Here is a 13,723-nt window from a genome sequence, read left to right as displayed (position 1 = left end):
TTGTGACTTTTATGCAACAAATGCATATATGATGTTTTGGTGATCTATGTGTTGTACATGTCAGAAATGTTATGGGATCAGAAGGTTGATAGAATGCGTGTTGGCCATGAAATAAAATACTTTGGTTGGTGACAAACTAGAAATACCTTAGTGGATTTGAGTGCCCACCTTGACATGATATATTCCTACAATCCATATACTGAAAGTGAAGGATGACAAGGAAACTTAGTACTGCTGTGTGTCTATTGTTGATTGCCAAGTTCTGAAGCTTATGCAGTTTACTTCACAATGTAAAAACAACACTTCTTTAGAAACAACAATTGATAAGCAGCAACTACATACATATTGAGATGAGAAAACTATAAAATATTGAGATGACAAAACTACAAAAGGCTTACATTCAAATGAAAGGTACATTGCAAACATACAAAATAAAACCTACAAGCAACAACTACATATATATTGAGATGACAAAACTAGATTCACAATGGCAACCTCATTGCATCTTCTTTCAATGATATTCCTGGATACCTACAAGCAACAAGTATAATACACATCCCTAATATAATGAACCAAAGTATATTTTCCCTAGCCTTTGACTTAGCCAATTTACTCTTCCACTTCTTTTCCTTCTCTTTCATCTTCTCTATATCATCTTGCAATTTCACCAACCGAGCCTCAATCTTCTTCATCTTGTCCCCTTCTATGGTGTTTTCAACCTTTAAAGTTGTCCTCGGCTTGACAAGATTTTCAAAGCCTTCTAATGCATTCTCAAGTTCACCCATTCTGTCAAGCAATTTTGAAATAACAAATTTGGACCTAGGATCAATTTTGGAATCCTTCCAAACCCAAAAATCACAAGATCGTGGACCCTAAGATGAATAACAAAAGAAAATTAATCAATGATAAATTTTCACAACTCAATTAGTGAAAGAATTTTTACTATCATTTACCCCATAGTATGGACAAACCCAATATCTTCTTCCTGGGTTCCGAGGGGTCCAAGCTATTAATAAAGGCAACACATAGCCATGGTTGCATCGAATTTCTCCACTTGACTCATTTTCTTCCTCTTCCGTGCAAAGCCTTGTCAAATTCAAGCCTTTTGAAGGCATTGCAACAACTACAACACAAACAGACAATATCAAAGTCAGATAATTTGCATTTGCTTTCAAAGATCAGATAATTGGATTTTAGGAAAAAGACATAACAATAATAAAAGAAAGAAATTATGGTTCTTAAGAAGGAGAAAGATTAACCTTTGCCTTCAAAGATTAAAACTTCAAAGGGCAATTTGATGGAATTTCGGCAGAAATTAGAAGAAGAAAGAAATTCGGGTTCTTCAATTGGGTTTGGTAAAATATTTGGGAAGAGGGGATTTTACCGTTGATTGGGGATTATATTCATGTTAAAATTTATTTTTTTCTTTTTTTTTGGGTGTTTTCAACGATTAAAAGAGAGTACGGATGCGCTCAATTCGATTGTGTAAGATGCGCGACTGGCCAGACCTTAAGAGAAAGTAAATAAATACAATTCTTTAAGTATGTAAATGATTTCCCCGGACAAATTAAATGGGTCTTTATGCATTTTTTCTAAGAAGGAATAGTATTTTAAACCTCGGTGTCATCAACTACTTTGCATGTAATTGAAGGAAGATTTATCGTTGTGATTTGTGATACCAAATTACTCCTACTTTATTCAAGTAGTACTACTTTCACAGTCGGGGCATCCCTCGGGAATGCACGCCTTGCGTGAGTCTTTGATTGGACCGGCACATGTACCCTCTGTTTAGGCAACGTGTCCAAGTTTTAACTTGCCTATAATCTTTGACAAAATTGGTTCATTGGAGGGCATTGATAGTAGTAGTAATTTACAGGTATTGTAGTAGATGTTCAATTTCATCTTGTCAATCATATTTTTTGAGGTATATCTTAATTTACATAAATCTTTAAATAATATTTAAATAATTTGAAAAGAAAATAAATTACTTTAACTTACACTCCTTACTTATTTTTCTTGTGATTTTGTCATTTACTATCATTTTATGCATACATTTAAGGGAAAAAGTGAATCTATCTATATAGAATAGGAGAAGCAAAGTCATATTATTGTGCCAAGTGTCAATACATAAATTAAACATGTGTCCAATTTTTGGACACACTTCCAACTAATTTGAAAGTTAAAAAATAAATTAATATTATTTCAAATAAAAATTTAAATATGATAATGCAGTTGAACTTACATGCTAATGTGTTCTACGGTTTTAAATTTGTTAAAAACAGTTCAAATTTTTTAAAACTTCTTTAATTGGTTTACAGAAGTATGTAGACATTGGGAGTCTTTAAAACTCCCACGTTTCATACGTTTTTTAAATCTTTAACTTTAAAAAATGAATTTGATTTAAATTATTATATAAAAATTACAAATTTCACATTTACAAAGTATGTTTTTTACTCTTTAACTTTGAACCATGAAAACATAATTTTTTTTTAAAGAGTTTTATTTAATTTAAAATTTGAGATTTTTTTTAAATCAATTGATTTTATGCATTTTAAAAAATTAACTGATTCAAAATTATTTGGAAATAAAAGCTCCTTCGAAATTTTTGGACCATGAACGCCGTAACTTTTTTTTTTTTAGAAAAGAGCTTTAATTTAATTCAAAAATTCATATTTCTTTAATTTTAAAAAGTTATGTTCTTTACTCTTTAACTTTAAAAAATGATTTAGTTTATTATTTAAAAATTAAAAAATTTCACATTTAAAACCCCTCATCCTCTACAAAACCTAAACTAAAAATAGCGTACAACCCCTCAAACATATGCACGAAAACACGATTTTTCCAACCAAATTGCACGATTGAATCACACGAAACCATATGGAACTGCTTCAAACGGACATTTCTCCAACCGATTCAAATCTTCATGTTGCTATCAAAAATTCAAGAAACATACGGCTTGCAAAATATGGCTACTCAAAGTGATTTATTTAATGATATAATAATATCGCAAATGCAATGAAAGTTGAAAGTTCGGATTGTTCGTCCGTGGAAAATACCAGATCGTTACAATTGAGATGCTACTTTCTCGATTGAATCAGTTCTACAAGATGAAAAGGCATTAAAAACTATTATTTTCTCATAATTCGTTTTGGTAACTCTATTTTTTGATTAACATGGGTGTGTATTTACAAATCTTAATTTTTTGATATGCTCTTCATATATTTTTTAATTTCGATGTGCATATTCATGGGATAACCAGTTGCAAAAAGCTGTATTTAAGTTGCAGATTTCCGTCAAAAAGCATGTTTTAAGTCTTTTCTGATTTTACTTATTTTTTTATATTTGTTAGGATCCCGACTTCAATACTATTGAAGGCGTAGATGAAGCGATGGAATGCGAGGTAAATACATCGCTTACTTTTAATTTGTCCTTATGATGACACTTATTTTACTTATACATGGATAGCTATAGTTGATAATAAGATGCATTTGGGTAATGGCTAATTGTGGTAAGGCTAGCTTATTGGGTATGATTTTGGTACTACATTTGTAACTAGATACTAAAATCTTGGAGCATTCATGTTCTTATCCTTGGTTGGAGTCTCCAGAATGAATTAAGTTAGATCTCCAAAAGTTACTGGATTCCCGAGAACCCATATACCATACTCTAGATCCGCCTCTGCATATAATATGAAAATATAACATGATTTAAAATGAATAAGAATAATTTATAACTAAATGAATCTAAAAAAATCTTTATTTACTAATCTTTTAAATTCATTTGTTATTTATCCATAATCATCATTTCAATCTTCAGTCCCTTAGCTTCTTACGTGTAACTCGTGATGAAAATTATAAAGTGGTTCATTTCTAAATACATGTTTATTTAGAAATAATCTCATATGAGATATTAATTCATCTCGAATTATAATTATGATAAAAGAAAGAATAATATGATAAAAAAGAACTAAAGTCACACTAATGGATTGCGTTATTTCAAAACTTAAGAAACTGCCGATTCAAGCGTTATTTCTGGGTGTTTAATCACTAACTTGGTTAACAATTACTTTTAGTTCAAAATATCATAAAATTAATTTGTACTAACATCAATCATAATTTATAGAATAAAACATTTGAGTTTTGTTCATCACATCTAGCGTTTTTCTTCCTAAAATGAAGTTATGTGCGAGAATTTCAAATTTTAAAATTATATAATCGAACCCACAGAGGAATGTGTTATTATATTAGATGACGACATATGATCTCGAGCGTCTATGCAATATATTATTACCAAGAATATGGAAGAAAATGTTATGCATAAATATTCCAAGCGTACTTTTAAAGGCAAAAATAACAAGCCAAGGACACTTTTAATTGATACAACAATGGAGAGGACTTTGGTCTTTCACATGATTAATGCTACATATACATCTATTTTTATTATATCTCTCGCTGTTCATCTCTTTTGAATTAAATACCGCACGGGTACGTATACTAGTTTATGAAAATAACCAATTTACGAGTTTAGCCTCTCACTCGGTCACCACCTCCTACGTCGCCGTTTATTTTGCATATGGACCTTTTCCAACCGTCTCTCTCACACACACACATGCAAAAACTGCCATACAATGCAAGCAAAGGTTTCTCATTTCCCCATTTCACATTCTCACTTCTCTCTCTTTCACACACTCACACAGAGTAATACACACTGACATTACAGCAACATGAACTGCACTACATAAAATTTTCTGTACATGTTTATACACCATTTAAGTTTGAAATTTACTGAAGAATTTGGAGTTTTTTTCTCCTTCTAGTCTGAAAATGGCAGGGAACGAATGGATAAACAGTTACCTAGAGGCGATCCTGGACGTAGGTCCGCCGATCAACGATCCAAAATCATCGTCGCTGTTGTTAAGGGAAAGAGGTCGGTTCAGTCCAGCTCGTTACTTCGTCGAGGAAGTCATCACTGGTTTCGATGAAACCGATCTTCACCGCTCTTGGGTTCGCGTAAGTCTTCCTTTACCGGCCATTTTAATGGCCCTATTCAGTAAATTTATACAAGTGAATTCATATTTGTGCACAAGATATGGAAATTGAAGTAGATAGAGAATTACATTTTTTTGGGGGCCTAAATGAAATGCATATGCAATGACATGAGTATTAAGTTTAGGTCTCATGAAATTATTGTGTCACAGGCTTCGTCAATTCGGGATTCACAGGAGAGGAATACGAGATTGGAAAACATGTGCTGGAGGATTTGGAATTTGACTCGCAAGAAGAAACAGGTTCTTAATTAGGAATATTATATCCCTGGTTGTACTTTTAGTTCACTTGTTTTTCTTTTCTTTGTTTGATTGGTTTGAAAAGTTTGATTTCATTAGTTCTTTGACTTCACTTAATTGCATCGTCTTTCAATTTGATGAGTTTATGACTTAAAGTCAGTGATGGTTATTCACACGCAATGTATAAGTGATACCGTTTATATTGTTTAATAGTATCAAATACCATTATGAATGTCACTCTACTAGATTTATTTTATGTATCGAACTTTGCCTGTATCTTAATGAGAAACATTTTGAAACCATAGCAATGCCAATAATGTTATTCAGGCAAATTTCTTGCCCATTGTATGACATCTTTATCCAGTTTGTAGTATATATCAAGTTAGGAAACTGTGATAAACCTTTATTGTCCAATTGATTCCCTTCATATAGAGTTTATGAATTTGTACATTCATCACCTCAAGTCACTAAAAGCTGGACAGCTGCTATAACAGTTACCAATTTGCAAATTACACTGGACAGTGTGGTAGCTCTCATTTGCTACCACTTGCTCTGGTAATTGTCAATGTCCTTGGTTACTGAGACATGCTCTCTCTACCATTGTATAATTGGTTCAATCAGAAGGTAATGTCTGCCCTTGCATGATACTTGCAGCTTGAAGGGGAAGAAGCTCAGCGTGTGGCGAAAAGGCATCGTGAACGTGAAAGGGCACGTAGAGAGGCAATTGTTGATATGTCAGACTTATCGGATGGCGAAAAGGTAGATATGGTTGGTGACCTCTCAGCTCATGGTGATAGTGTCCGAGGAAGAATGTCCAGGGTCAGCTCTGTTGATGCGATGGCAAATTGGGCTAATCAATACATGGAAAAGAAACTTTACATTGTGTTGATAAGGCATGATTCTTTTCAGTTTCTGAGATCTTATGTTTTAACGTATTCCATAATTACTACACTTCGGGTCCTAAGAGTAAGTTGAAGCGTCTTCATATTATCAGTTCTGTCTAACAGAAACCTTACTGCAGTCTTCATGGCTTAATAAGGGGAGAAAGCATGGAGCTTGGTCGGGATTCTGACACGGGTGGTCAGGTAACTTCGATATTTTCTTTGAACAACACTTTGTTGGCACAGTTACTCATATAGCTATTATCTGCTACATCATCTTAACTTTTTATGCTCTGTGTCAGTATGGGTTTCTGTTTCTTGAAGTTGGTTTTATGTTTTTCATTTTTTCAACTCAGGTCAAGTATGTCGTGGAATTAGCTAGAGCTTTAGGTGTGATGCCTGGAGTTTATCGTGTTGATTTGCTGACAAGACAAGTATCAGCACCTGATGTAGATTGGACTTACGGTGAACCAACAGAAATGCTAAATCTAATAGACTCTTCAGATACCATGCATGAAGTAGGAGAGAGTGGTGGTGCCTACATCATCCGCATACCATTTGGCCCAAAAGATAAATATGTCCCAAAAGAGTTACTTTGGCCTCATATTCCTGAATTTGTTGATGGTGCACTTAGTCATATAGTCCAGATGTCGAAGGTTCTAGGCGAGCAAACTGGTAGCGGGCAGCCACTTTGGCCTGTTGTAATTCATGGACACTACGCAGATGCCGGTGAGTCCGCTGCTCTTCTGTCGGGGGCTTTAAATGTACCGATGGTTTTAACTGGCCATTCACTTGGACGAGACAAGTTCGAACAACTACTAAAGCAAGGGCGGCAACCAAAAGAGGAGATAAATGCAATTTACAAAATAATGCGGCGTATAGAGGCTGAAGAGTTGTCTCTTGATGTATCTGAGATGATCATTACTAGTACAAAGCAGGAAATAGAAGAACAATGGAATCTCTATGATGGATTTGATCCAAAGTTAGAACGCAAATTCAGGGCAAGAATGAAACGAAATGTGAGTTGCTATGGCAGATTTATGCCTCGCGCAATGGTGAGCCACTTTATCTTTTCCTTTAGATGTAGTTCTGTCTTCACTGTACTTAAAATATGCTCTCTTTCTTTTCGTATAATCTGTTCCGAAGACTTTCTTGAACTCGTTATTCTTGCATCATCCTTGTATCTTTATCTAGTTCTTTTCTTTCCCCTTTTGTGTATATATTTACTTTGTTATTTTACTTTGGCAGGTGATTCCACCAGGAATGGAATTTCACCATATTGTTCCACATGAAGGTGACATGGATGGAGAAACCGAAGGGAATGAACATAATGTTGGGAATGCAGATCCGCCTATTTGGTTGGAGGTTTCAATCACTATCTTCCTTGAATCTATCATCCTCTATGCTGAAGATTCATGTGGCTCCTTTTTATATTTTTGCTTCAACCAGTCATCTACTTAACATTGTGAAGATTTGATGTAGGTCCTAACTCAATTATAATTCTTTGACAGGTCATGCGCTTCTTTACCAATCCACACAAGCCTATGATACTTGCTCTTGCCAGGCCTGACCCAAAGAAAAACTTAATTACTCTAGTCAAGGCATTTGGAGAGTGCCGACAATTGAGAGAGCTTGCAAACCTCGTAATTTACAAATTTCCCCTGTACATCAATATTTTAAAGCCTATTTTGTGGTTTAATTGTAGTTCTTTTTGTAATATTCTTCTATTCTGTTCCATTGCAGACATTAGTGATGGGAAATCGTGATGTAATTGATGAAATGTCCGGTACAAATTCATCTGTCCTTGTTTCAATACTTAAATTGATCGACAAGTATGATTTATATGGTCAAGTGGCATATCCTAAGCATCACAAGCAATCTGATGTTCCGGAAATATATCGTTTGGCTGCAAAATCAAAGGTAGAGCAGCAAATTACATAAATATCTGTGATCTTGGTGTAAGCTGTTTGTATAGCTTGTTCCCACATAATCTTTTTTCCCTACAAAATTTCCATTCTTCTATCTCTGATTATACAGTGTTACCCCGTGTAACCTCCAGATTGAAGACGCATGAATCACTTCATTGTTTGTTTGTTTTTGAAGATAGACCACTCACTTATAGTGTGAGTCACGTGATGATATGACATATCCTCGTGTTAGACCTTTCTCATGATACGAAGACTAGATGGAAGTTTTGGATTGTGGAGCAGAAGTGAAAAGTAGTCGCAATAGTTGGAAGTATCTGCTGCCTCAGCTTTCATGAGGGCTTAGAGTTCAGGTTGCTGCTTCAGTTACAGGGACCTAAGAATTGATTTCAAAATCTGTTTACTTCATGATAGGCTGTAATTCTTAAGGTTACTATAATTCGATGCAATAAGCTTAGAAAAGACAGGTATAAAATGAACAATGACAGGATGAAAAATGACAAACTGAGAATGCCATAAGGAGGAAGGTTGTCTGAATGTTTACATGGCGGGAATTAAGCTCTTATCTTTTCGTTAAATTTTCACTTGTCAATATCACAATTTTGCAGGGGGTGTTCATCAATCCAGCATTCATTGAACCATTTGGACTCACTTTGATTGAGGTGCTTATTGTGTTTTCCTTTTCGTAGTTTAACAGATTTATGGTGTATATGCTTATTCCATTTGCAAACTGATGTCTCATATTCAAACAGGCAGCAGCTCATGGTTTGCCCATCGTTGCCACAAAAAATGGTGGTCCTGTTGACATTCACCGGGTTTGTCTCTTGATGGAGCTAACTTATTGCTTGAGGGACTTTTTGGTTTGTCCATTGGAGCTGAATTTAGAAGTCATGTCAGTGTTCGAGGTCTGATTATTAACTTCATTTCAGGTGCTTGACAATGGTTTGCTAGTTGACCCACATGATCAACATTCTGTGGCTGATGCACTTTTAAAGCTAGTAGCTGATAAGCAGCTTTGGGCAAGATGTAGGGGTAGCGGATTGCGAAATATACATCTCTTCTCTTGGCCAGAGCACTGTAAGACGTACTTAGCGCGAGTGATGTCTTGCAAACAAAGGCAGCCAAGATGGAAACGAAATGAGGATGAGTCCTCTGATTCAGAACCAGATTCACCTGGAGATTCCTTGAGAGATATTAAAGATCTATCTTTAAGCTTGAAGCTCTCATTGGACGGGGATAAAAATGAGAAAAGTGGTACTTCAGTGACTGCCCTGGATTTCGTGGAAAATGCCAGCAAAAAGAAGAGTCAATTGGAGGATGTGGTCTCACCACTGCCAGTAAGTAGGTCCATGGAGAAAGCAGAGCAAAGTAAGTTTTCACTGTCAAGGAGAAGGAAGCTAGTTGTGATTGCTGCGGATTGTGATACCATAGCTGGTTTGGCAGATATTACCAAAATAATTACTGAGACTATCAAGAAGGATAATAGTGCTTCACACTGTGGCTTTATCTTGTCTACAGCCTTGACCATTACTGAGGTGCAGTCATTTTTGGAGTTGGCAAAGTTCAAACCACACGACTTTGATGCTTATATCTGCAATAGTGGAGGGGAGGTTTATTATCCATGTTTAAATTCTGAAGAGAAATCTTCGGGGCCTCCTTTTACAGTAGATTCAGATTATCAATCTCACATTGATTATCGTTGGGGTGGAGAAGATCTGAGGAAAACTATAATTCGTTGGGCAGATTCTTTAAATGACAAAGTTAAAAACAAAGCTGAGATAGCTATAAAAGAGATTGACTCAGCATCTTCACATTGCTATTCTTTCAGAATAAATGATCAATCATTAGTAAGTTCACCTCCTCATAAAAGCATCTCTGTGTGGCAATACTACCTCTAAGTGATCAGCTCATCTAAGTAACTCTAATGTTCTGAGTTTGATCTCCTCTTTAGGTTCCTCCTGTAAAGGAAGTTAGGAGATTGTTGAGAATTCAGGCGCTAAGATGCCATGCAATATATTGCCAAAGTGGTAGCAGGCTAAACGTGATCCCTGTTCTCGCTTCAAGAACACAAGCCCTCAGGTAATTTCCTGCCCATCTTCTTTCTCCTTCAAAACTTTCTTTTTAACAAATTTTCACAGTGCTAGTATCAAATTGTCAATCCTTTTAGACGTGGATCTTGAGTCTTAATTATGACTTTACAGGTTAGCTAAGTGGTAAAATTTGTCTATGGTAAAATTCGTCTAAGGATCTTGACTTTACTAGATATTTACTTTTGATTTTGACTAAGAAGTGAGGTGAATTGAAGATATCTTGAAGAAAAAAGGGATTTATTTCTGAAGACCTAATAAAGGATTTGCCCTACAACTCCCCTTTTATCTCCTTGACTATTGCTTTGAAATTCTGAGGATTACATAGTAGGGGAACGGCAACTAGCTTTCTCCATTGCATAAATGACTTTAGTTTTCAACATGTATTTTAGGTGGAAATACAAGGTTAAAAAGTTCATAGGAGTAAACTCCGCACCTTTTGTTGGACCAAATGCATTGTTTCTCTTCTAGACCTCAGCTGCCATTCATTTGCATATTCAACATCCCTTATTTCTATTAAGAACTTATCTTGTCGTACACTTACATTAGGTTAGGTTTTTGATAGGAGTCATTTGCATGTTAATAAAAAGGCGAAATACATAAATGGCCCCTCCAAGTTGTCCACAACGGTCATTTGAATACCTCAACTGAGACAATTTCCAGCTAGACACTTCAAGTGACTGTTAAGTAAATCAAATAAACACCCCGGTGCAGCATACCAGATGCGTGAGTTACACTTGCCAAATGAGCCAATCAATGAACGACTCGTGTAATTTGTAATTAAAACTTAACACAAATTAACCAAAAAAACAAAATGAATTTAAAGAAGAAACCCCCCCCCAACCCCCCCCCCCCCTCACCCCCCCTCCCCAACTTCATCTTCCGATGTCAAAGAAGACCTTCCGACGAATCCCCTTCTGTCTCGTTGGATCAAGAAAAGTTCGTTCATTTCTTGTTAAGCCCAATCAATTTTACAAATCACACATCAACATGTATTATTAGCACACAAAGAAAAGAAGCAGAATTTGAGAGAAACAACAACAAAAACTCAATCAACTTGATCTCTGCTCAATCCCTCAAAACCCCAATCACTAACTTGCGTCGAATGCAAACTTACGCCCTACTCTGGGTTGACTCATCCAATAAACTCCGTACCAATATTTCGGCAACGAAAACCCTACCTGGAACGACAAATTCCTCTTCCGTGTTTCGCCGAAATTCTTTTCCGGCGATACCTCTGGCGTCTCCGTTGAAATCTACGCTGTTGGTGTCCTTAAGGATTTCCTCGTCGGTACTGTGCGTCTCCTGTTAAGTAGTTGTTTCAAAGGAATGGTGAATAGGCAAGAAAAATTTGGAGAAAGAAAGAGTGAGGAAAAGTGGGCTCCACTAGTTAAATTAAAAAAAAAAGAAAAGAAATACACACAATTTTGAAAGGCTTCACTTGCTGCAACGCGAGTGTAGTACACACATTTTGCCATGTCACTTTATAGGGTTTAAGAGATACACTGAAAAATAAATTGAGGTGTCTACTTGATAAATAAGTCTGTTGAGGTGTTCAAATGACCGTTGTAGATAGGGGTGGCAAACGGGCCGGTCGGGCCGGGTGTTTGGGTCGAAAACGGGTAATGAAAAAACGGATCAATTATCGACCCGACCCATATTTAATACGGATAAAAACGGGTTAACCGGCGGATAATATGGGTTACCAATATTATCCATAACTTCTTGTATATAATCACTTTTAGGAAAATTCTTAGTCTCCCTAACTTGAGGAACCCCCCATTTGAGGCTTTACAAATGTAAAAATTAGACCCATTGGTTATCCATTGGTTACTCATTGGTTATCCATTTTTTAACTCGATAATATGGTTCTTATCCCTATTTGACCCGTTTTTAAAAAGTTCATTATCCAACCCATTTTTTAGTGGATAATATGGGTGGTTAACTATTTTTTTTGAACCATTTTGCCACCCTAGTTGTGGACAACTTAGACGGACCATTTATGTATTTCGCCTAATAAAAACTGTAAAATCTCTACTCTAAGAGAATCTCTAGCTTGTCCTAGAACACACTATGTTGGAAAAAAACGAGTCCGGCTGATAAAATGGATATAGATGATTCATATAGCCGAGCTGACCACAACTAGTCAAAGATTAAGGTCTAGTAATTAATTTTTGTTGTTGTGATCAATTCTTTTATAGGCATATATGTAAAAGCTATATTAACTATTGACCTTACATTCAGGTACATGTTCATTCGATGGGGCATAGACTTGTCAAATCTTGTGGTTTTTGTCGGAGAAAGTGGAGACACGGATTATGAATTATTGCTTGGAGGAATACACAAAACTGTGATATTGAAGGGAGTTTGCAGCGATGCCTCTAAAGTTCACTCAAACAGGAACTACCCTCTGGAACATGTTTTGCCAGCCAAGAACCCTAGCATTGTTGAATGTGGATGTTGCAGCAATGAGGACATTAGTGTAGCACTAAATAACCTTGGATTTCTTTAGGGGCTAGATGACCAGTTCTGCTCCTATGTCTTGTTGCATTCATGTAGTTTTCTGGATAATGTGTAAGAGATAATATTTTTGATTTTCTTTAGGAAGCCAAGTTTAGTTTTATATTTTCTATGTTAGTGCTCCTCCCATCCCCACCCAAACACCAGGGTGGTATAATATATTAGTGTGTATTGTTTGATATTAGTAACTGCAATTGCAATTCTGTAAATGACTGAGCTACAATACAAGATAAAATTCAAGTTCTATTTGTGTTCGTTATATGGAACGTAATGATCTCACAAGTTGTTGGAATGAAATGAAAAGATGTGATGTTATTAGCAGCAAAAAAGGGATTCGGTTACCTATCAACAAAGAGGCAAAATATGGGTCATGTTCTTTTTTTACATAATATTTAAATTTTAGAGCATTATATAAACATATTAAAATAAGTAAAATAAGAAGACGGCGGCCTTGCTCGATATTATCAAGTGAAGTTATCAGTCTAATCTCACGTTGATGCAGTTTTACTTAACTCCGTATCACTAGGCGTTAATAATGGTAGGCAGATTATATTGTTGAGCCTTCTACAAAAAAGGATAAGTGATTCTGAAAACAGAAAAATGAGTTAATGAACAATCACCTTTGTAAAATAAACTCTCACTGGCAAACATCACAAAATTAATTGATTAGAACATTACAAAGACAAATTAATAAGATAGTAATTTTTTAACATAACTAGTAGATTAAAACTATTTCTACGCAGGAATCGATTTAAGTGTAATACTGTAAAATGTAAACCACAACAAATAAGTTAGTCTCCCATTTCATTCTAAGAAGCAAGCACAAAAATTAGTTTGTAAAAATCGAGAGTGAGTAAGTTTTTTTGGTGGGGAAAAATTAATATAATCAAAATCAAGTTTATTTGAGATAAACGGAGAATATTTAAATTTGTCATATATATAAAAGTCTCAGTTATTTACTAGACTTGTACTTGCTTCTCCTTAACAATGGCTAATACTTCATCACTATTCTATCCCTCTCTTTTC

General features: G+C 35.4%; 2 protein-coding genes across 2 annotated transcripts; one reads left to right on the top strand and one right to left on the bottom strand.

The window, feature by feature from the left end:
- Positions 1–399: 399 nt before the first annotated feature.
- On the bottom strand, positions 400–1,345 carry LOC109216582. Its single transcript, XM_019380747.1, has 3 exons — positions 1,260–1,345; positions 954–1,123; positions 400–872 (listed from the first exon to the last, which is right to left on the bottom strand). Exons 2-3 carry the CDS (start codon positions 1,113–1,115, stop codon positions 483–485), a joined length of 552 nt encoding a protein of 183 aa, XP_019236292.1. The 5' UTR covers positions 1,116–1,123; positions 1,260–1,345; the 3' UTR covers positions 400–482.
- A 3,287-nt stretch (positions 1,346–4,632) lies between these two features.
- On the top strand, positions 4,633–12,956 carry LOC109216583 (probable sucrose-phosphate synthase 1). The gene is made up of 13 exons (XM_019380748.1): positions 4,633–5,009; positions 5,198–5,287; positions 5,939–6,177; positions 6,306–6,369; positions 6,522–7,220; positions 7,414–7,530; positions 7,677–7,808; positions 7,909–8,085; positions 8,699–8,752; positions 8,843–8,905; positions 9,020–9,937; positions 10,042–10,169; positions 12,422–12,956. Exons 1-13 carry the CDS (start codon positions 4,824–4,826, stop codon positions 12,687–12,689), a joined length of 3,135 nt encoding a protein of 1,044 aa, XP_019236293.1. The 5' UTR covers positions 4,633–4,823; the 3' UTR covers positions 12,690–12,956.
- Positions 12,957–13,723: the final 767 nt, after the last annotated feature.

This window comes from Nicotiana attenuata, unplaced genomic scaffold (assembly GCF_001879085.1).
Source record: "Nicotiana attenuata strain UT unplaced genomic scaffold, NIATTr2, whole genome shotgun sequence".
Taxonomy (NCBI): Eukaryota; Viridiplantae; Streptophyta; class Magnoliopsida; order Solanales; family Solanaceae; genus Nicotiana; species Nicotiana attenuata.
Note: the sequence above shows the minus strand (reverse complement) of the source record. Positions and strands in the feature narration are given on the sequence as shown.